We start from the raw sequence: 25,072 nt of genomic DNA on the forward strand, positions 1-25,072 counted from the left end.
CCAAATGTGTCCCTTTCCTTCTGCTCATTGTATATACCATTATCTTCTGTGATTCATCTCAATATTTTTAAAATAGAAACTTCTTTCAAGAAAAGTAATTGTTCTGCATATTTATCAACAGACTGCTAGCGACCAAAGGCTGCTTCAGGAGTGGAAGCTGCATGTACTGTCCTAATTACAGCACATTCCACAGCATAAGCAGTATCTGCACAAACAAGCACTAACTACAAAAATAATACACAATAATACAAGACTTCACAAACCAAGCGAATTAGGGTCACAAGATGACAACACTCAATCTAACAGAAGTCAAGTTTACTGCTATCAGCCTGAGTGCCTCCTGATCTTTTCAAGTTTCTCTGCTTTGCTCTATTTCAAAGTACTTCCACAAAGAAAAGTAAGGAGTGAGCTTTTACTATCATCAGGTGAAAAAGGATTATCTATCTCTGCACAGAGGGAAGGACAATTATTTGGAAGACTGAATGGCAGCCAACTGCCTAACCAGCAAACACAGGTAAAGGCTGCAGCTTAGGCAGAAAGAGACTGGGAGGGAGAGGATAATCTTCAGAGCTCAGCAACTATCACATGCTTATTAAAAAGCCATTTATTGATCAAGATCAAAGGCAGTAAAAAAAGCAGTAAATGAGGGGATAATATCTCCCATTCTCACGTGCTGGCAGAACTCTGAAAGCACAGAATTCTATTTTAATTTGACTACTAATGGACAGATAGCTACAAAGAGCCTAAGGAAGCGTCAAAATCAGCACACTCTCTTTTCTTAACCTAAATGTATATGTGTGTAGATATATGCATATTAAACAGGCCTGCTTTTGAAGGGGAAGCACTTGATCCAGACTGCCTGAAGGAACTCAGTAGGAGCCTTTACTGGAACTGAGATACTGTAGACATTCCAAAATGGAGGCTCCTGGTTTCTGAGCAGGCAGGCAGCACAGGCTGCTGAGGCTGCAGCTCCCTTCCCAGACAGGGCTACAGGAGCCTGCAGTCCTGCCCCTTGCTGGGACAAGGCCCTGCTCACAGAGTGGAAGCTCAAACACTCCAAATTAAAATCCAGGCTGAGTGATCCTGATGCACACTGAGGCGAGGTCTTGGTTTATAGTTCCTGTTAAGTTCTGAGCTCATCCCAAGCTCTGCAACCCTGCTGTTTTTTCCGAGATGAGTTTAGCTGCAGAGGATGATCCTGCCCTTCAGAAAGACAGGAGAGTGCCCTGTTATAGACGGTATAAAATTCAAGTGATTTTATCGAATAGCAAAACCAGGCCTCCTTGGTGAAGCCACTCCCAAAGAGAAAAACATGCATGAGAAATCAGGCACAATGGGAGTAAGAGTGTGGGATGGTTTAGCCAGGTGTCCACAAAAGTCATAATATAACTTCCCCTCATAAACTGGACAGAGAAATATAATGAGCGGTTTGTGAGTCGAGATAAGGACAGAGAGATCACTCAGCAATTAGAGTCATGGGCAAAACAGACTCAACTTGGGAAGATGAGAAATAAAACTATACCTTAAAACACCTCCCCCCACCCCTCCCTCTTCTCGGGACTCTCCTTACTTCCCCTCCAGTGGCACAGAAGACGGGGGTTGTGGTCAGTTCATTACAGCATCCATTCGCTCCGGCATGAGGTCCTCCACGTGCTGTGAGTGGATCTCTGCTTCCTGGTGGTCTCCATGGACTGCAGGGGGACAACTTGCCTCACCATAATCTTCACCACAGGTCACAGGGGAGTCTTTCTTCCAGGGCCTAAGCACCCTCCTCTCCCTGCTTTTCCTCTCATGTGAGGAAAACATCTCATGTGAGATGTTTTCACATTCTCACTCCCTTTTGCTGCTGCAGTTTAGCAACTGTGCAGCAACTTTTTCCTTTGTTCTTCTCAAATGTGTTATTCACAGAGGTGTTACCTTTAGCACTAATTGGCCATGCCTGTGTCACCTGCGGGGTCCATCTTAGAACTGACTGGCCTGAGCCTTACCAGCTACAGGGGAAATTTCTGGCAGATCTTTGTTTAAAGAAGCCACCCCTGTAGCTCCCACCACGACCAAAAACCTGGCCCAGGCAAAACCATATAGAGTGATAATGAGGGGGATTGTTTAGATCCATGCACCTGCAAGACTTAAAACATCCAAAAACAATGTTGGGAGTGACTGCTTCAGAGGAAGAAAAGATTGTAATATTAACCATTAGGCTGTTCACTATTCTGAACACCCGTAACATTATGGTCATGAGTGCCAGATAATTAGTACCATTCTGGTCCAGAACACCAAATAATCAATAGCTTAAATCAGTTAGTTGGCCAAGTGATTATGAATATGTGTAACTTGTGTAATAAGGGACCAACAATGAGTGACGTAATGTGTAAAAGTAACAAATAACCAATCAAGGTAAAAGGGTAAATTTAATGAACAATTATAGGTGGGTTTTATCTGCATAGTAAAAAAGAAAAAAAGAGTATTGGATAAAAATATCTCTTAATTTTGATGCTTTGTTGGACATTCTTTGGGAATGACCAAAGAATCCCTGGTGCACATCATCAAATAAAAGATGTCTCAGCTTATCTAACTTTGTGTAGATAAGTCTTCTTCCCAGCAGATTTGCAACATCCCTGGCAAAGAGCAAGAGTCTATAACCCCTGCTGCACCTAGGTCCTAGAGCCCAGAGGCAGAATCTCACCTCTGCAAACAGAACTACTTCCTGTTCTCAGCCTGTTCCTCTGTTTATATTCCTGTTCCTAAACCCCTTCATTTCTTTCACTTTCTTTCTCCCCATTCCCAACTCAAGAGTTGTTGCTATCTTCATAGATAAGTTTAAAATGGTAATTCTTTATGACAACAATCAAAACCAAATCTGTGTAGTAGCGTCACTCTCACACTACAGTAGCACTTAAATGCTTAAAATAGATTGATACTTGCTTGGAAGGCTTTGGTTTTACTATCGTTACTGAAACAAATCATTTGATGTCTCTTCAGCACAACCCTTCCAAAACCGAATCCCATACACCCTCTGTGCATCAACACTATCGCAGACACAAAGGAACAGTTGGGCACTGAAACAAATCATTTTTCCACAGACAACCAGTTATTGTGAAATGACACCTGTTCTCACCAGATTTGTCATTTTTGCTAAGATATTGTAGATTCACTCAGTGATGTAGCTACCATGGATTTTAATTTCTTACAGCCATGGGGAGATGCAGCTACATGCATGCAGATGTATCCTCAAGCTCACAGGGGCTATCTAGTCCTGTTCAGTGACAACTATCAGGAAACCATGTATAATTTATCACCAACTCTGACACACCTCGTGAGCAATACAAAGATTAACTCTGTTCCTCTCCAAACTGAATTCCTTCCCATCTCCTGTTCAGGACCAGAATCCAGTGTGTTCAGTACTTCTCAGTCTCACAATTCTAGCTCTATCTCTTTTAAATGCTACTCATCTTGCTACTATTCAAATGTTATCCTCTTTGGGGAGGACTATTAACATCTAAACTTAAACAACATGGAAGTCAATGATGCATATACAGCATCGTTAGAAACAAAAGCACTCCAAGGTGTTGGAACCCTGCAAGATACGGAGAGAAACAAAATTGCACTAAGAAAATCTTGACTGAAATGGATTTTTAGTCATCACAGAGGTATTGATCAGTACTTCCTGGAGTTTCAGCACACTGCACAGATTTCAAGAAGAGTCTCCTGTGTAATCTTCCAGCTGCAGCTGCTTCAAGGTCCTACGGAGATGCCTGACAGACTGCTTTCTTGTTATTCAGAACTATGCACACCATTAACATTTGCCACACTCACAGCCTGTATAGCATTGCTCTGCTTTTTCTATACTGATAGCATTTTGTACCCAGCATCTAAATATTATTTAAACTTGGTATTATAGGCCACTAAGATGAGAAAAAAGGACTCACTCTATTCTTGAAATTTTGCATACACGTGGTCAAATATTGCAGAAAGTTCCCTACAAGAAGCCATTATAACACAAATGTAGATATGAAGAATTTTTATTTAAGTAATGAGATGTTTACATAGTGGTATTTACAATCTGTTTAAAAGCCTGCAGAATTATTATTTCCATTCTTGATACAATTGTACAACTTGAAAAAAAAATCTGTAGTTTATTTAGTGTAAAGTGTTGGGCTTTACAACTAATTTGAATTATATCTGTGTGCATTAGAAAAAAAGAAAATACAACTCAACTTCTGCACAAATCAGTCCTTAAGGTATCAAGACATACAAAACCAGAAAAAATGCAACTGGCAATCACATCTATAGCTTACTGATTCTAAAAGCCTATTAAACCTGGTTTAAAAACCTCAATGTGTTAATATCTGCCTGTGGAGAAACATCTAGTAAGCTTAAGAAAGCAAGAGGTTTAGGATGGCTTTACATAGGATTGTAAAGCCTGTCTTGGCTTTACACAGGATTGTGCAGCAAAACTGATTCTGGAACGACATTCGAATATGAGGATTTGGGGGGGAGGTTATGTTTTTATTTTGTGTTTTGCCTAAATACCATTAGTACATAAATTCCAACCATTTTTAATACATGAGTTTTGGGGTCAGAAAGAGAAATTTAACTGTACCACTTTAAATTTCTCTGTGCTTATATTTTATTGGAAAACAAAATCCAAAACAACAACAACAAAAAAACCCCAAACAAACAAACCAAAAATAAACGAAAAAACCAAACCAAACCAACACCCACCCCCTCCCCAAAATGCCACCAACTGCTCCAGGGCTTAACAGCAAGTCTTAACTGAATGACATCAGTATGTTGCCATCCTTTATGTTAAATAGCTATACATTATAGATTGCAATAGGATGATACCTATGGAATTGACTGGTATAAAGCAGAGAGCGCAATAATCCTTTAGTTTCTTATCCAATCTAAAAAGTCCCACAGCACACCTTGAGTTCCTCAACCTAATCTAACTGCCAGCACTTCATTACGGTTGGAAAATACCTTTAAGATAATCAAGTCCAACCACTAACCTCACACTGCCAGGCCTACCACTAAACTAAACCACATCCCTCAGTACTTCACCTATGCCATCTACCTAGGGATGGTGACTCCACCACCTCCCTGGGCAGTCAGTTCCAATGCCTAATAACCCTCTCAGGGAAAAAGTTCTTCCTAATGTCCAATCTGAACTTCCTCTGGCACAACTTAAACTGATTTCCTCATGTTCTATCATTCATTATTGGAGAGAAGAGATTGACCCTCACCTCACTACAATTCTCTTTCAGGTAGTTTTCAAGAGTGATTATATCTCCTCTGAGTCTCCTCTTCTCTAGGCTAAAAAACCCCAGATCCCTCAGCCGCTCCTCATAAGACTTGTCCTCCAGATCCTTCACCAGCTTTGTTGCCGGTCTCTGTACATGCTCCAGCACCTCAATGGTCTTCTTGTAGTGAGGAGCCCAGAACTGAACACAATATTTGAAGTGTGGTCTCACCAGTGCTCAGTACAAAGGGATAATCACCTCCTTGGTCCTGCAGGTCACACTATTTTTGATACAGGCCAAGATCCCATTGGCCTTCTTGGCCACCTGAGCACACTGCTGGCTCATGTTCAGCCAGCTGTTAATTAACACTCCCAGGTCCTTTTCCACAAGACAACTCCCAAGCCACTCTGCCCCAAGTCTGTACTGTTGCATGGGGTTGTTGTGGCCCAAGTGGCCTTGTTGAATGTCTTGCGATGTGCCAGTTTCAGTTTGTTGTCGAGCTATTCCCATTTTTTTTTCTAAGCCACACACAACCTGGACCAATACTTATTTTAATCCTTGTTTGCAGTTCACCTTGGAGCTATGCAAAGCTGCAGATCTCAGGGAAAGGTTAGGTCATCTTCACTGTCTTCCTCTCAAATGCATTCACTTTTCCAGTCCACTTCAATGGCAGAATTGAATTTGTTCAATTTCTCCCTGTGTTTAGACCCACTGCAACATTGCCTGACTGTTCCAAAAACACCCTCTTGTACATGAGTTTTTTGCTTTCAGGATTGGTGTCAAGCTTCAGACAAGTTTACAGAACACCCAAAAGTATCAAACAGAAGTCTACTTTCAGTTCCAAACCTTGATCTCTCAGAGAATGGCACAAGTGCAATCAGATAAAGAGTCTGAGAAGCTCCAGCACATTCATTTAACATGAAGCTTTCATGACACATGTATTATAAATGCACAAACATCTTTACTGAGGGGAAAAAAAAAAAAAAAAGATAAATAAGCTCCTTTAATTTTTTTTCTTTCCTCCCACTTCCTGATACAGGTAAGGGTGTCTTAGGAGTCTCACATCTTCATTTACAACCAGAAGGTCAGCATAAGGCTTCCGAGCATCAAAAATCTCCATGTCATATGGTAGTACAAAAGTACAGCTGCTGTACAAATATTGGGGAAAAAAATGCAGAAAACTGCACACAGAAGGGTTCAGCAGACAAAGTGGCAACTATGATAAATTTGCAGGAAATTAACAAAACAGTTAACTCTACACTTCATTTTGAAAAAAAAATCCAATTTTCAAGAGTATTAAGGCAAATGGGAGTCATTGTTTTCTATATAGTAAAATCTAGGAATGCAAACAGAAAAAAGACTTCAAGTTTATTAAAGAGTTTTTCACTCAGAAAGTAAAGAACAAATACAGTGTGATTTCTTGATTAAGCACTTAAAGTCTTCTCAATATGAATGCTAGAGAGCCTTAAACTATCCTGACATATTCTAGTACATAGTATATTTATATTTATATCTAGTACATGTCATTCAAAATACAGAAATTGTAACTACATATAAATTCACTTTTTTGCTACAGATGATACACAAAGAAACCCTTCCTTACTTCAGTAGCACATTTTTTTTAGTAAGCGATCAAAAAGCTGACACTGATGTGAAAGGACACAGAAGCAACTGAGATAAATCCATCTGGTTCCTTACAGGATGTGAGTTTGGGGCATCTGTCCTGCAAGAGTCATTGAAACACAATTCCAAAAGAAGGTCATTATGCTCCAAGTTCAGTTGATTTTACTAGCGAGCATTTCATATGGCAAGAAGCCTAGTCATTAGCAGAGGAATCAAACTTTGAACCCACTTTGCTGATAAAATTTAAAAAAAGAAAAGAAAAATACCGCACCACAACAGTCTCACACTCTTCCATGCACACATGAACAAAAAAAGCCCATGCACACACCTCCTGTTGGCAGAGGAAATCACAGATCAGCAAACAGGGCCTCCAAAAGCTCTCACAAGAATAGGCACTTCTATACTCTACACCCTCCCAATTAAATGAGATTTTGCCATGGTACAGCAATAAAATTTGGAGGGATTTGCACTCAATCGTCTTCTGAGAGACCAGAGTGAAAAAAAATGCTTCCCTGTGGTTGACAGAAATATTGAAAATAAGAATTAAGGTAATCCCCGGATATACAGGCAGGACAGTCCAAGCAGGACACAGGGAAATCATTTTCCTTGTCCTAAAAGGTGAGACTGATACTATGTACTGACTTGCTATCTAACTTTTATGATAACTTTTATCTAACTTTTATGTTTAAATCTTGAAACTGAAGGAAGATACAAAACTATAAGTCCCTTCCTCACACCCAAAACCTGGCAACTTCCTTCTCATGTAACTGTGGCACCTCTTCTGATTGAAAGACATCAATGCAGAAGGTATAACAGCACAGGAGCAGTTGATAATAATGTAAAACAGCCAACTTTGCTATCCTTTCCTCTTCTAGGGACCTAAAGTTAGGTCTCCATTAGGTCTCCATAACGGTCTACCATTTTTTCAAATATTGTTTGTATTTTTCAGAAATCTCAGAAGTTAATGAACACAAGAGGATGAATTGATTATGGCATTTTAGCCCTTTCAGAATGAGAAAGTACTAAATATTAGGGCTCTTGAATCTAGCAAAGGAAGACTTGATTTAAAAAAAAAAAAACAACACAACAAAACAATAAAGATTAAAAAAAAATCCCTCAACAAATAATTGAGTAAAAATAATCAGAAAAAACCATGATTACAACATCTTGTGACAACCATTCCTAAATTCCTAAATTATTCTGGAAAACTGTGGGTTCACATTCTCAGGATCATTATCTGATAAGCTTTATTGAAAAACATAGCATTGGGCTTAGAAGAAGCCTCACTGAAAAAATGATGACTAAGAAAAGATGACTTGAAGACTTTTTCTGCTCTTAAATGCTTTATAAAAACCTAAGGATTTATATTTTCATATTTTACCTGCTTTTCTAATAAAAAGTTCCACTCAAAAAACAAGTCAAAATATCTACAAAATAATACCTAAGCTGTAGGCCTGTCTAAGAGAGAGAAACTATAATTCTGCTGGCCTAAGATACCAGAGCCCAGACTCCGGGCACACATGTAATGATAGTCTTCATTTATATCATTATTTATTCTCTTTCCATAGGATTACTCCTTTTTGCCTTCCTTCTGATTCTTTTTTATGGATGAACTAACAATAGAAGTAGTATACGCATAAAGCACTCAAGAACCCAGAAAAATAAAAAATGTACCTGTTTAAAATGAAAAGTGTAAATAATGCTGCCTGAGAAAACAAAACAGGTTGTAGCTGTATTGTTTTAAACCAAAAGTATACAATCACACTATGAATAACAATGTTTTCCTAATTTGCCGGAGCTAAGCACGGTATTTTAAAGGCAAATGATAAAACTTCAGATTGGAAAGTAACTACTCAGTGCCTTGGGCCATAAGAAACAGAGCACTACATACATTCTTTCTTATGAAATTTTACTAATTTTCCACTGTTGCTTCTGATACTAGCATTTAGCTGACTCAGGAAACAGAAGTAGGTATACTCAGATAGATGGATCACTAATATCATGAAGTATGGAAATTGTCATTTGGGAATTTTTTGCACTATTTATTGCAGGTATTTATTGCAGAGGTAATCTTGCACATCTAATAGATACTAATGGAAAATTAAAATAAAATCCAGTTAGTGAACGTAGTTACTCTTTCTTAAGTAGTTTATTATTGACTCAAAGGTGGCATGAGATTTTGGTCATATAACTCAACCATTTCATTACTGCTAACTTACCTGTTATATAACAATGATACTTATTATGTAAGTGTAGCATTCAAGAGATTGCACTAGAAAAAGCAAAGCAGCACAATGGGATCACTTTTAAACAAAGCAGCCCTAATGACTTCTAATGTAATGAATAGTAACTGAGGACTTCAAATGCCTCCCTTTGCAGGATTTTTTCCATTACAAAAGTGAGATCATATTGAATCCAGTTTACAGTAGCAACCTCTCAAGAAATTGCCATACTCTTTTCTCCTAAATGAAAGTAAACATTGTTATTCTAAATAAAAAATCGATGTTGCTCCAGGAATAGTCCTTCAAGTACACAGAAAACTACCCATCCTCATAAAATTTAAAGTATGCACATCAAGTCATGAAATGCAAAACTCACATCTCCTAACAGTTGCTTCAAAAAATATGACGTTGTCTACATAAGTACCTACTTTATGATAAATACCTATAAACAGAAAACTTTATATATATTTTTCATAGAAACTACACACTGATAGAGAATGTCAGTTCTGTTAATTTATCAGCAAGTCCACGCACATTCAGTCATTTTAATATTATCATTATTCTTGGCTTCCAGAGACTTAGTAACAAGAAAAATAATTATATTGACAACAATATGATCTTGTTCATCTACAAGCTACTATTTTCAAGATTATTCTCTTTTATTATCAATATATTAATATGTAAGAGACACACAGGCATATTTCTAATGTATTTGCATAGGCAAAACTGGCAGTAGAAATATATTTCATTATTCAGTGAACACCAGCTATCTCAATTGGTCTGTCTGTGGCTTCATATCTTCTGCTAGGGGATTTAATAGGTGTTAAGAGCAAACTAAATCACTCTGCAAGCAGATATTGACCACATAATAACCAGAGACTTTGCTTTAACTTGCTTGTGTGCATTTCAGAAGGATCATGAGAACAGAGCACTGTACATCAGTACAACTGCCAACACTTTTCTTTAGGCACAGATATGAGTATGCATAGAAAACATCAATAATTGTTTCCAGGAAATACCAGATTACCATCAAACATGGTTCTTCTGGTTTGGAGTATATAGGTCCCATCAGACACTGTGCCCTACAAGTGTCGTTCTTTTTCTGCTCAAATCTAGTGTAGAGAGTAGTTCAGAACTAGTGCAAATGTTCCATCTGAGACCTGTGCAAAGCCCTCTTTAGCTTGCCCTCTTCCCAGAAAAATCCCGAGTTCACATTTTCTAACCATTCTGCAGAGAGCTTGGCTCTTTATACTGTGTTCTCTGGGTGTGATCTCTGTGCTGAGTTAAGTATTCACTTAAGGGTAAGCCCCAAGATCTTCTAAAGACAGCCCAACAGAAAATCTGCCAATTAACTTACTCTATTCTGCCTTATAGCACTGCTTTAACATGCGTTCACCTACACTTTAGTTTCTGCTCCTGCTCACACCTTGTGGGAACAAACAGCAGGAAAACTGATGCTCTGCTTCACATATAGGCATACACAGTTGTCACTGCACATCCTTGAATTTGGACTGTGATTTTTGACATTATGCCTGTATATGCCTGTTCTTTTGAATTATTTTTTGTTTTCCCGTGGATTTGCTTGCTCTTGGTTTTAGTATTGACAAACTTAAGGGATGAGATGTCCCCATTTAGAAGGATAGATCTGCTTACTCTGGTACCACCTCTTCTCACGGATGTGCTTTTCATTTTGTGCTGTTGGAACTAGTTCTTGGAACAAATTCTCACTTTCAGTGGAGAATATTAATTACATGATTATTTATTTGTAAATACCTATTTGCTAGTCGAACAATTAACATTATTCCTCTATCCTTCATTTTCCAGGCTGTAAAAATAGGTTTCCGTATTTTTTGTCCACTAAGACTCAATAACATTCTATTTCCAGTTCTAAAGGTGAGCTATAGGACGTTTTAGCTCAGGCTACACGGAAAACTTCATTATTTCCAGAGAAAAACAGTACACATCCAAGTCATTTTAAGACACTTGACAGTCTCACTTGATACAACCAGAAATCCTCAGAAAACTTAGTTGTTCTGGAGAAGTGATCAAGCTTTATACTTCACTTTATGAGATCTCAAATTAAAACATTCTTGTAGGTCTATGCTGACATGCAGCACACTGAAATTGTTGGAAATGTACAACTTTGGCAAGCTTCAGTGAAAACTATAGTGTTTAGAATTTCACAAAAATCAGATAATTCCTGTAGCAAAGAAGGAAAATAAAACATAAGGAATTCATGGTGATGATAGTTTTGTGCTAGTCGTGAAATCTGTGGTACTTTGGGAAAGACAATGGTGTATTTTGCAAGATTTTAAAAAGTGAATATTTAATAACTTACTCCTTCTGCCTTTTCTTCTGTGTTAGCCAGCATTTCCTGGAGGGCTCGTACTGACAGAGACTGCTCCAGCACAAAGGTGCAGATGGACAAATCAGGTGGAACATTCTAGGTGAAAGAAAATATAAGGTTACATTAGTGACTGATTCGCTGAATGGCACCTTCCAACGGTTCTATTTTACCTTACTTTCCATGAATCTGAAAGATCTACCATATTCTTTAGACTGCAAAAGCCAGCCACATGCTGGGCTGCAACAATTAACTGCTTAGCCAGAAAATGAATGGAAGCTATTCTTCCCCCCTGCTCATCAGCATTTGCAAGTTGACACCTGGGGTACTGGGTCTCACTGTCTATAAAGAAACCACTGGACACTAGCATATAGAACATACATCTAAGACATTACACTCAGTTTGTAGGGGGAAACAAAATTCATTCTTTGGGATTCTGGTAAGTAGCCACCTCTCATTCTTACGATGGTCTCCAGGTCAAGATGAATTTTCTGCAACAGAAGCTAATATCAAGCGAAGACAGCGGCTTCTGAATCTTGCAGGGCAGTATGCCTGTCTTCTTTTTTAAGTGAGGAAAACTAGAGAGTCTTATAAAAATAAATATTTAATGTGTCTTGATTGAAACAAAGACTGAAGAATTGAAAATCTAATTTTCCAGACTACCATAAAAACTCATCATAAAATTGAAACAGGTTTGTAATAGCAATGTCTAAGTTGCAAAGTAAAACCAGATTTTATGTGAGGATCTTTTCTTCTCTTAATAGAAGAATATACAACTCCTACACATTTTCGCTTGCCTCCAGAAATTCTTTCATGTTCTTTCTCTCTTACTTTTATTGTTAGTTATATATTTTAGCTTAGGAATACTTTTACTGACTACTGGAAATAGGTTTTTAGACAATGAATACTTTTACTGCTCGAGCTGTTAAACTGCACACTCATTCAAACTGTACAGTTTAAGAGGCCTCTTCCATGTTTCCAACATGAGAAAAGGTAGCTGCAAAATCCATTTAATTCTCTCTTTTGCAAAAGTTAGTTTACACAGAATACCTCACACTCATAATAGCTTACTAAATTGCTGTTCATCACCCCTAACTACAGTAGTAATTGAACTCTGTTTATCAACCAATAGATCTTTCATTACCTTCCACTATTTATATTTCACTTAATGTAAAATAGTATTTTAAATTAAAGTTTTAGCCAGATCAAAAAGCATTAAAAAGCAGTATTTTTGGCATGGGATTTTGACTGACTTATGTAATGATATTTAAGCATGAAATGTTTTAAAGTCAACTCTTTTACAATCAGGACTTTATGTACTTGTCAGTGTTCTCTTTACTATTTCCTTTTTGCAGTTACTCAGACAGTCTTTTTCATGCTAGTATCAGCCCAACAGAAGAATAATTAGATTCTCTTCAAAACATCCTGATCATGTAAGTATCATCATAAGTCCTTATTTTACAAATCAGAAGAGCACTCAAACATCAGGGGTTGCAAGGTATTGCTTCTGCTCAGTAAACATGAGTACAATGTACCATTCTAAAAAGCCTCACAGAAATGAATTGCCTGACTCTCAACTCTCCCCAGTGATGACTGAAGACAAACATGAGTCTGGACAAAAAAAAGATGCTTCTTACAACATCCTCAGAAATGAGCCAAGATGACTTTTTCTGTATCTGGTTATAAGCAAATGTACATAAATAAACACAGTCTGCATAACAAAGCTCCTACAGTTATTATTGTTATTTAGCTGTCAGAATATGTCTCAGACATACAATTTTGTGACCTATCAAAATTTTTTACTAGCAAATCAACCCTACAGGTTATATATCCTATAATAAGGAAAATTCTGCAAGGAATAACCCCATGCACCAGTACAGGCTGGGGGTCGAACTGCTGAAGAGCAGCTCTGCAGACAGACACCTGGGAGTCCTGATTGATAATAAGCTAACCATGAGCCAGCAATGTGCCCTCGTGGCCAAGAAGGCCAATGGCATCCTGGGATGCATCAAGAAGAGTGTGGTCAGCAGGTCAAGGGAGGTTCTTCTCCCTCTCTACTCTACCCTGGTGAGGCCTCATCTGGAGTGCTGTGTCCAGTTCCGGGCTCCTCAGCTCAAGAGGGACAGGGAAGTGCTGGAGAGAGTCCAGCACAGGGCCACCAAGATTATCAGGGGACTGGAACATCTTCCATGCGAGGAAACGCTGCAGGAACTGGGACTGTTTAGTCTGGAGAAGAGGAGACTGAGGAGAGAGCTTATTAACATTTGCAAATATCTAAAGGGTTGGGGCATCCCTTTTTTCTATAGTAGCTAGCAACAGGACAAGGGGTAATGGGATGAAGCTGGAACACAAAAAGTTCCACTTAAATATAAGAAAAAACTATTTCACTGTTCGGGTGAGGGAGTCCTGGCACAGGCTGCACAGAGGGGTTGTGGAGTCTCCTTCCTTGGAGGTCTTTAAGACCCGTCTGGACATGTTCCTGTGTGACCTGATCTAGGTGAACCTGCTTCTGCAGGGGGTTTTGGACTAGATGATCTCTAAAGGTCCCTTCCAACCCCTACCATTCTGTGATTCTATGATTTCACAGAGTGATTAAGACAACAGAACTCTTCCTTCATCGGTTTCATTCTCTTTTATGTTCAAGACAGCCATAAGCATTTTCTTCCCTCCCCATTAAAACAGATGAATGAAGCCACAATGTAGCAATGAAAAATTTTCAGCTATTCTTTTAGTAGGTAGGACACACTTTGAGCAGATGGAGAACAATAAAGGAGAACTCTATGAGATCATCTTTTAATTAGGTGAAAGAGGCACTATCTTCATATAGTCTAGCAAAATGTTAGAACCAGTTTCTTTCTCCTTGAGACAAAATGGTGTCATCGTTTGATATGACAGCTATTTCTGGTAAGGGGGATGGGGCTGTAAAGATGGCTCCTGTAAGAAGTTGCTCAAAACTCTCCCCAGCTCTAAGTCAGATCCACTTCTGAGGCTCAGCCAACTAGACACTCCACGATGACTTTTTAAGAAGAAGCGGAAGAGGCGGGTTCTTCCTGTTTCTTCCTTCTTCTGTCCCTTCTTCTTTCCCAACTGGTGGTGGTGCAAAGAGAGAAACAATGTCTTGACACTCAGCAAACCTTGGAGAGCAATGTGTTTCCCCTAAAAGCCGAAGGAAGATGTATCTACTGATGCTTGCAGTCAATCAAGCTCTACTTGCTTGCTCTACTTAAGATTCAACTTAATTCAACTGCATGGCTGCAGACAGTGTCCAACAATCACCGCATGGATATAGATGGGACAGATGTACAACTGTTGACACATTTAGTTCAGAGAGTTACAGCTCTATATACCTCTACACATTCTGTTTTAATACTGACACTTTTAAAGGTCTGCATTTGGAAGGCAAGGCTTCAGGATGGCATACAGACACAGACTAAAGGTCTGTATTCTAAATATCCCCCTTTAAAAAATAATAATTCCTATTAATTTTGAAATAATAATTTAAATATACAACAAATTTATTTACAGTGCATTTTCCATCACTTTCAAGCATAAAATAAAAATTAAAAAGTAAAAATCTGACATATACATGATGGAGAAAGGAATATGAAAAATAAAGGTACTTTGTCTTATATGGCAGGTTAACATTTCCTGTCCAAAGATACCTTCATATACATTAACAATTTTTAGTTCCCAGTCTTCAAAGGGACAGCATATTCTCGTGGTTGCAAGGAAAATCTATAGCAGTAGGTTTGCAATATCAGGCTTTTTTTGAGAACAAGTCAAATGTATAGAAAGATATTTTAGTGATTGCTTTGCTTAACTAAGAATACACTACAAAATAATAAAGAATCTAAGAAAAAAATTTTGTCACATACCTAAAAAACCACACACAAATGCACTTCTAATAAATGCCAAAACAACCTGTAACTAGCTGGAAATTTTCAACAATTTAATGGTAATACTAAAAATTTAATTTGATAACAGAACACAATTTATGCCCCCCAAAATGATCAGCAGTCAAAAGATGTTTCAGAAGACATAAATACCCCTATTGGTAATCCTCAACCTTCTTTTCCACCACTTTTCTTTGCAGCAGCAATTTTTCTAAGTGAAAAATAGTTCATATTCCAAAAGTGGATTTTTGTTTTGTGACAGAATATGTAATGAGGTCCTTGGACATTCCAGGGAATCTGCATGACATCTTTAATCCAAAATTTCAGTTGAAGCAATACCAGTATTCAAAACAATTTCTTTTCAATTCATCTTTGACAAATTTGCTAAATCAATTATATTTTAATGGGTTTTAACATAAAATATGCTCAGTGATTTAAAAGGTAGTAACTCCAGTATTTCTGCTAGTTGTTCTTTGCAGGAATTGTCCTCTTGTCTAGACAACCTAGTCAGTCACAATTACAACCTAACATGCAAGCAGCTTGATAAAAAAATAGGTTGTCACACAAATAAGGTAAAAATTGTATATTAAGTTTCAAAAGGAAATTCAGTACTGCTAAGAGAAAAATGATAAATTACTGTTAACTTTTTATATTGATCATCATTGTTTGTAATAGCAGAGTCAGCTAAATTAGACAAATTAAAATAACATCATTCTTGTGAAATTTTTACAGCATATCTACTACTGGAGTAATTGCTTCCTACTGTTTTAAAATACATTTACCATTTAGACTAATTTTCTGTATTAATATTTGCATAGTAAATTATGCTTTACTCTGTGGGAGGCCATTTGCAAATTGGATAATCATACCCTTCATTAAAAAGGTGTTTTGAGTAAAGCTTTCTAAATGCTATTTAAAAAATATCTCTAACTCTCATCCAACCCACTACTGAGTCATGGATACTGGATGTATTCATTACACATGATTTCAGATTTTAATGAACTATTATTTACAAGCATACCATGCTCCACTGTGACAACAATAAAAGCAAGAGGCTGAGATGCAAAGCTGTGACTCACTGTCATTAAGCTGATGATCACACAGAGTTAACAAGCCACAATAACATATGACCTGCTCATGTATTACGATGCATATAATCTTGTGAACCGAAGTCCTGCTTCTCAAATATTAGTACAAGACTGAAGAATAATGAATTGCATCAGCTAACACAATTCTGTCAAAGAATAAGGAGCTTTATCTCAGCTTTATTTGTCTTCCTAAGTTATCTGCAAGCTTGCTAGCTGTTCTCCTAGGCTCGTGGTTATTTTTATTTCTCTTTCAACCAAATTCTCAGTGATATGGACTTGCAGGTATTTCATCTCTAACTGTATAATATTCACACATCAGTGTTTAAATAAACCCACATAACTAAGCACTAAAAAAAAAAAAAAGGGGTGTTTGTAACTTTTTTATAACTAGCACATTTATTAGATGCCTAACTTTGAGAATGCAAGTAGAAGGCGATTCAGAAAATTGATTTTAGAATTTAAGCAAAACATCTGCAGTCTTATTTATGGGAGTAGCTTGAGAGAAACTGTACCCATCATTTATTTTGAAGTTATATTTAAATGTATACATCTCAGTCTTTTTGGCACTCCTTTCTACTTAAATGAGATTCTGTCTGGTGTTATAGCCAAGTAAAAAAATTCATTTCTAGCATCCTACATGAAAGGCATAGCTTTCCATGATTTCAAGGTTATCACTGAAAAGATGGGCTCAGTAAAGAAGTATATGGCTCTGTCGACAAGTCCTATCAGTAAAATATGATGACTCATATTCACCAAACCCCAAAACAGATAAGACAGAGAAGTAATTACGAATATTACAATTTCCATTCTAGAAGAGAGGACGTTTCCACTTTCTGTACAAGCTCCTGCCTGTTTATTGTTAGCAAATTGTGACGGTTGTCAGGCCATCTCCTACAAAAAACTTGCTTTCAGCTGGTTATGACTGAAACCGTCACTTTCTGTACAAGCCATTTATTGGACATTCAGCCAAAACAGTTGTTTCTATTAAAAGCAGAGAAGTTTTCAACATTCAGGAACTTTTTAATGCTACCATACCGAAAAACTGTAATGCACTCATGTTTTTGCAAGATCAGTTTATCAAGAGTAGTCTTTGTCACAAGTATGTTTTTCACTTTTTCTAGAAAAAACACTGAAAATCCAGTCAAGTTCTTGAAAAAAATAATTTTCCATATAGTGAAAATTTTCTTAATAACAATAAAAAAATTCTAAGGATTTCTTGTTCTCAGGACAGCTGTTTCAGGGGATAAAACTGAAAAACTCACAGGAATACCAGAAGGATGAAACCAGAATAGGGTCCAAAACTTAAAAAAAAAAGTGAAAATGAGACCATCATAGGGAAAAACAGCTAGTGGTAGAACTGAGGTCAGACTCAATCATACTGTAATCAATTAAATTTCAAAGCCTAGAATGCAAGACAGTTCCAAGTCCTCAGTGGTCTGTTTGAATCATGTTGGTTGCTTATGCCACTACACGTTGATCACCGGTATTATAACATATCTTGTTAATCCAACCTAAACAACTGATTGGTTTAGTTCTTTAAAAAGATTCTCTTCTTGTAGTCACATATACAATGTTTCCCTATTTAATCCACATTGTGAAAAATTCTCTCATAAATGAAGTGTTAGATTTGACAAATTCAGCAGTGAAAAAAGTCTTTATACGCTGAGCACACTTTCTGCTGATACATCAAAGATAAACAGTCATCTACAGTAGCCTATGTATTATCATGCGAGTTACTAGGTTTTAGCCCTTATGAGTTAGCACAGCGGTGAAGATCAAAATCTCTCCCTACCCTTATTTTCAGATACTGAGTATCATCTGCTGGTCACAGCAGAACACCTCATCAGCAAAGAAAAATGTGTTCCTTGAAACTTAAGTTGTACAAAATGAATATATAACAATATTCATAAGGAAACTGCTTCTTGGGTTTTTCCTCTCTCACAATGTCCTTTAAAATCCATAAGATATCTATTTCTACTTAGGCTGTCATTATGTATGTACATTCTTTTATGTTTGCAAGCAGTGGCAAAGTTCTACGTTAAAATTTTTCAGTTTCTGCACTTCAGAAATAACTTTGGCTTGAGAAGGTCATGAGGCTATTATTAATAGAGCAGACTGTCTTAAATGCTTGGAAGTTGTAATTCCTGGTATGATCTTTACTTTCTTTAGGGCCTCATACATTCCATCTCTAAAAAGGATAAGTGTACTTAGAAATTGTGGTTCATCTGTAAATATGCAAATGTATAAAGCCCACACTTGACTTTGCACAGCACTGCATTTGAGCATACACTGCATGACATTAAAATATTTTACTATGCATCTTTATTAACTAAAAAAGATCAAAAAGTAGTGATTTTTTCAGCTTTGCAAATATTCAGATTTTGTCCTTTTTTCGTCTAAAGTGACAAAATATTGTTACTGAACTGTTAACCAAACAATTGCTGCTTTAAAAGACTTATTGCTCAGTAACATAGCAGCAAGAAAAGTGGCCACAAAGTACCATCTAGACAGAAGTCATAGAATCATAGAATGGTAGGGGTTGGAAGGGATCTTTAGAGATCATCTAGTCCAACCCCCCTGCAGAAGCAGGTTCACCTAGACCAGGTCGCATAGGAACACATGCAGGCGGGTCTTGAAGACCTCCAAGGAAGGAGCCTCCACAACCCCTCTGGGCAGCCTGTTCCAGGGCTCCGTCACCCTCACAGTGAAATAGTTTTTTCATATGTTTAAGTGGAATTTTTAGCATTCCAGCTTCATCCCATTACCCCTTGTCCTGTTACTATCTACTATAGAAAAGAGGGATGTCCCAACCTCCTGACACCCACCCTTTAGATATTTATAAATGTTAATAAGATCACCCCTCAATCTCCTCTTCTCCAGACTAATACCCTCAGACTAATACCCAGAAATACCCTCATGCATTTCCCAGCAAATCACCCACCTGCCTCAGAAGTGAATTATGCAAGAGGTTAATAAAACAAGAGGCTTAAAAATTCAGAGATGATAGTCTCAGGGACCTAGCAAACTATACGGACTTCTTTCCTGCTGCTTTTGAATACACATTCAAGGAGGAATATAAGACGTTGACAGACATCATCCCTATGTGTAAATATGGCATTGATTTATTTCATCCACCAGTCTGGAGTTTCCTCCTTTACGGTATTAAAATTCTTCCTTTTAGAAATTTCACATTTGGACATCACATACGACTTTAACTTACAGTATTAAGACATTTGCAGATGAGTATTATGCACAATCATATGTTATTTTCTAGAGTATTCTGGTTTTATTTTAGCAACATCTCAACTTTCCTTTTACCATGCAAAGATGTTCCACTCCTCTGCTAAAGTTCATATCTACATTGGAGATCAAACATGACCTTTCAAATGCCTTTGTTTGACACTTTGCTTTATTTAAAAAAAAAAAAATTAATCTTTTTAAAATCCACATTCTTGCAAATTTTCAAAAATAACTAGAATTCTTTTTCATTAATTCTGCTAAGAAATGCACCTTTACTGCTGAAATAAAACAGTTCTAAGAAGAATTACTTGGGTTATGCACTATGCGTATTATGCTTTAATGGAAACTATAGATACAGATAACCTCCATGATAAACAAGCCAGAAACTTACACAATGGGAAAGAATTCTTTTGCCATTTCTATTTTTTAAAAAATGAGACTTTCATAGTCATTATTCTATACATATACTGGCAAAAGGGGTCAAATGAGTTGTTAGTGTACCACTGACCAAACCACATATCAAATACAGCACTCAAAGCATATTAAGCTTTATTCTTACAACAGAGAAACACACTAGGCAAGTTTCTTACTTAAAGTAAGACCTCATGGCAAGTATCTTTCATTTTTACAGACTATATTTTACTCTAGAAACAAGTAAAAATACCTGGAAGATGGAATAAGCTTCCCACTCCTCAAAACATCCAGTAGGAAGGGAGAACTAAAGTGCTAAAGCTCAAAAATGTTATTATTCTCAACAGGGGCTCACTGCATTTACAAGGATACATTTACAAGGATATCACTTTCTTCTCACAGTCAATTAAGCAGAACATTAACTTCAACCCCTTCCAGCTCATGCAAGTCCTCAGCTAGCAAATTGAAGACAATGCAAAAGTAGATTACACACAATCACCGCTTTAGAACATCCTTGCACTGAGACACAGAGAACTGTAAAACTCCTTTGGCTTGTGAATGACATTTGAAAAGGCCAAGCCAAAAAAGACAAAGTACCACATCTGAAGCTACTTAATCACACTTTAGAAAACCACAGTATGATTGCCATCTTTCAGCCATTACAGACACATCAGTTAGGTAAGGAAAAAACAAACTGGAGCTGTGAGTGTGGTTCATGGTTAATATATCAACTGCATGTTCATCACTCACATCTACAAGTTTTTAAACAAATAACAAACTTTCAGCAATTATTCAGAACTAATTAAATTCCCAGGAGAAGCAGCCTCAACTCTGACCTTCTGTATTTTTGCATCCTCTTTAAGAACATAACCACTCTTTTTACCATCTGGCCTCTGTTTTTTAATGCAAAACACAGGAAGTGTTCTTTTGCTTGTGAAACCAGAAAAAGTTGTATTTTCATATTGCAATCCCCCTGCAAGCATTAGAAAAGTTAGTAGAAGCAACTTGCATTTGGGTTGCAAGCACAGAGACACAAAACATACATCTTCAACTTGCAAACTATTTGCACTTACCCATTTTCCCTCTTTCAATCCAGACTGCTTTTAAACTAACACACTGAATTTAATATTGCAAATACTTGTTATAAAAGTAAGTTACAGCATTCTCTGTTAAAAAAGCACAAATCATCTTTTCATGGGGAAACCACCAAAATATAAGTTTTGAAAGGTCATAAGGAAGAAAGAAACAAATAGAGTCTTTGTTATTCTTTTGTGTTTGTTTTCATTCAGATATAACTGATATTCTTTACCTCAAATAAACATATCGATTGACTTATTAATAGGTCACAGTTCTTTTTCCTAATTTCTGAGAGCCCATTGGGTTAGGATTATTCGCAGGCATCTGGTGAGCCAGATTTAGCTCAACAGTGCTTAAAAATACTGAGTACAAATGAACAGCACTAAGACTTCAAGTGTTGTGCAGGGATGCATAGCTAATTTGAAACTGCTGCTTTAGACAAACGTTCATCTAAAGGACTTAGAATAAGCATTTACACTTTCATACACTCTTAGCTTGAAACACAGACTTATGAATCTGTTTTTCAGGTTTTCAGATGTGCAGCTACATATCAGCCTAATTAAAATTCAAATGACTGCTTTGTAACTACTCTGCATGTACTAATGAAGTACATTCTGCTACAAGCTCATCAGAGAAAATATTTAAAATGCTAAAATCTATAGGACTTAGCAAAGTATGCCGTTGTGTGACCTTATAATGTTCAGCTACTTGGGGTAATGCAGCAAGCTTGAAGCTGTATGTGCACCAGTTATTGGTTGTACCTTTAATCAGACATGAATTTTACAGCAAGTAAGAACTCCTACCTCAAAATACTGCTTTGCTTTATGTCTGAATTTATTTGTCTTTCAAGGACTTGTGCTATTTTAGTAGAGTTGTATTTGGTGAACTTAATACTCCCAAGATTATTTTTATACTAAAAAAGCACCAACTGCCAAATCCCATCAACTATGCAACTGTGTGAGGGCATTACTTTGAACACAAATGTTAAAAATGCAAATAGAGAAAGCCATCGTGCAATAATAGCAACTCTCCTTTTTAATGGGATCCGTACCAAAAAGAGTAGGACTCAGAAGTTAAATCAGAGAAACCTGGCAGGTTTTCAGGAGCCTGCAGAAAACTCACCAAACCTATACCACATATCTAACATTCTTACACCATGGTCCTTGTGTCACAGCTGTATCTCAGACAAGATTATCCAGCATAATATCAGCATCTTTTTATATTTTAACCATAGAATCATGGAATCATAAAATGGTAGGGGTTGGAAAGGACCTTTAGAGATCATCTAGTCCAACCCCTTTAAATAATGAGAGATCTAAGCATTTACTGGGATATATAAATGAAAATTAATTTAATAGGATTTTTCAGGTCTTCTTAATTTATTACTTCATACTAGAGGTTGAATTCCTAAATCTGTTTCACTACAAGAAAAAACCAACCAACCAAGCAAACAAAAAACCCAAAGAAAACAAATAAACCCCCTCAAAAAACTCCCACCAAAAAACAAAAAAAAAAAAAAAAAACCCAAACAAAACCCCACAAGTATCATCATATGTGTTTCTGGAAAACATTTAGGGTTTGTTTCTTTCTTGAATCAGATATTTAGATAATTAAGAAAGTGTCAAACTACATATTTGACTATAAATATTACAATTCCTGCTTTGTTTGCTAAATTTCACAAATCACACAACTTTAGGTTAAGTTTCTTCATTGAATGGCCTACATTGCTAACTATATGAACGGTACCATTAATATTAAAAATGAGAACTTGGAATTTTTTTTTGCATTGGTTACTTAATAATAGACATAATGTATACATACATATCACATAATACTACTCTTTCTTTCAGTGCTTTGACAAAAAAAATCACAAGTAGACAAGTGGATTCTAAACCACTAGAGTGACGCATGTAGAGCTATCCCCAACAAAGTAAAATTATTGGTAATGTATCCAGAGAACTGGCTATACTAATATAAAACTTTTAAATATTAAATTATGTGATTGAAAATAAAACTCTCTCACATTTAAGAAGATAAAGTTTGTAGACAGGATGACCTTTTATTTTATTTCTCTGAACACACTAGATTTGATAATGAACACTTCTGTAATATCCAAATAATCCATTCCTGGATGTATTTCAAATTGCAGATGTCTTCCACAACAGGAGACACAATTCGAACAAGAAGAATAAGTCTGCTTGGATTTTAAGTATTATGATTACAGTACTTAACTTGTGATACCTTCCAAGATATCACATATTCCATTTACTTTTTTAAAAACTAGCTGTATTACAGATGACAGTACAAACATGCTAAATCATTTTATTATGCCTACTAACACTGCACATAATTTTCAGTTGATATAAAGCTATATTTCTATTTCTTCTTCACATTCATGGTAATCTGATGCAGTGTCTTTCTTAGTCAGAATGCTTCATATTAATTTTAAATTATTCACTTTCCACATCAAGAAATAATACTGAGGGTTTGTCGGATTGGATCACAATCAGGTCTAATGGATATGGCTACATATCTGCATCTAGGCTCAGGAATGGAATCTGGTATACCTAAATATGTTATTTACATTTATATCAATCATGTGTTACATAAAACTACGTATTAATGAAACACACTATCTTTTTCTCTACATTGCTTCTATACAGAAGCATTTTGCTGAGAAAGAGGGATTCATTGAACCAAATCCTTCCTGATCTATGCCTATGAAAACTTCCTGTACCTATGACTAAATGATATATGTAAAGCAGGGCAAGTAACATGTAAATATGTATAAATTTATTAACAACTCTTTATTTGAATTATTAAAATCAGTGATTTCAGTGAATGTCTGCTAAATACAGTCCTCTGAATATGAGAGTACATAAGTTTAAGTGGTAACTTTGCCATTAAATATGAACATTCATTTTGGCAACATGACACAAAGGCAATTAAAATGGCCTTGGAGATGCAGCTACAAAGCTTTGACAAAGTTCTGACAGTCTTTTTTGACTTTTTTAGAAAGATGCAACGGAAACATAAGCACAGAAGGCAACCACAGCAACAATCAAAAACCAAAAACTCACCTTACCTTATAGCAAATTCCCAGAATGATCCACTGTAAATACAAGCAGACAGCACTCATTTGATTCAGTGTGAATCAAATTTTTTAAAACTTAATATTTCATTATGTCAGTAACTGCTCAATAAACACCTACTTGCATCATACATTAATGGACATCATGTGCTTTGGATTTACGTAACCAAAAGCTGCACAGAGCATGGATAGTGTTTCTCAGCTGTGGGAAAGTTTCAGACTTTGTTTCTCTGAAATCAGAAATATCATTTGCCTTGGCCACTGGGAACATGCTGAAGTGATTGCTGTACAGGATTAAAAAAGCCTTGAAATTTCAGGGTACAAGGTCCCATCCCCACTGTTCAGGAATTTGACTGCTGAGATGCACATTTCCTGTGGAGAATCATACTCCCTTGTAACCTTGTCTGCGCCAGGTGACCATCTTTCCCTACCCTCCATCCTCTTATTGTCCCCTTCCAGCATAGCCACCTGTCCAGCTCCTCCTGATTCTGTAGTTGAAAATAGACCAAAAAAAAAGGAAAAAGTGTGCCAGTCTTACCGTCAAGCTTTATTTTGCATCCCCTCACACAACAGTAGCATCTAGAGACTAACAAAGAATGAAACACCAATGATGTACCTAGCTCTGGGTCCTGGGTCAGACAGACCCAGTTGATTGGACTTCCCTAAACCAGTACCAAACTTGCAGAACCTTTCCCAGTTGCAACCATGCCCTGAAACAGAAGAAATGTGACTTTTCAAAAGCAGAAATGTAAAAAAAATGTTAGCAAAGTCCTACCCTCAGGTGAATCATTTCCTCACTTTACAAATAGAATTAGTAAGGGTATAATAAGCTTTTGGACA

General features: G+C 36.8%; 1 protein-coding gene across 1 annotated transcript in view; it reads right to left on the reverse strand.

The window, feature by feature from the left end:
- RYR2 (ryanodine receptor 2) overlaps positions 1-25,072 on the reverse strand; it is a 430,121-nt gene that overhangs the window by 293,711 nt on the left and 111,338 nt on the right. Inside the window, exon 3 of the mRNA XM_061991036.1 lies at positions 11,427-11,531. Within this exon, the coding sequence (XP_061847020.1) occupies positions 11,427-11,531 (105 nt within the window). The remainder of the gene's footprint in view (positions 1-11,426; positions 11,532-25,072) is intronic.

This window comes from Colius striatus, chromosome 2, assembly GCF_028858725.1.
Source record: "Colius striatus isolate bColStr4 chromosome 2, bColStr4.1.hap1, whole genome shotgun sequence".
NCBI lineage: Eukaryota > Metazoa > Chordata > Aves > Coliiformes > Coliidae > Colius > Colius striatus.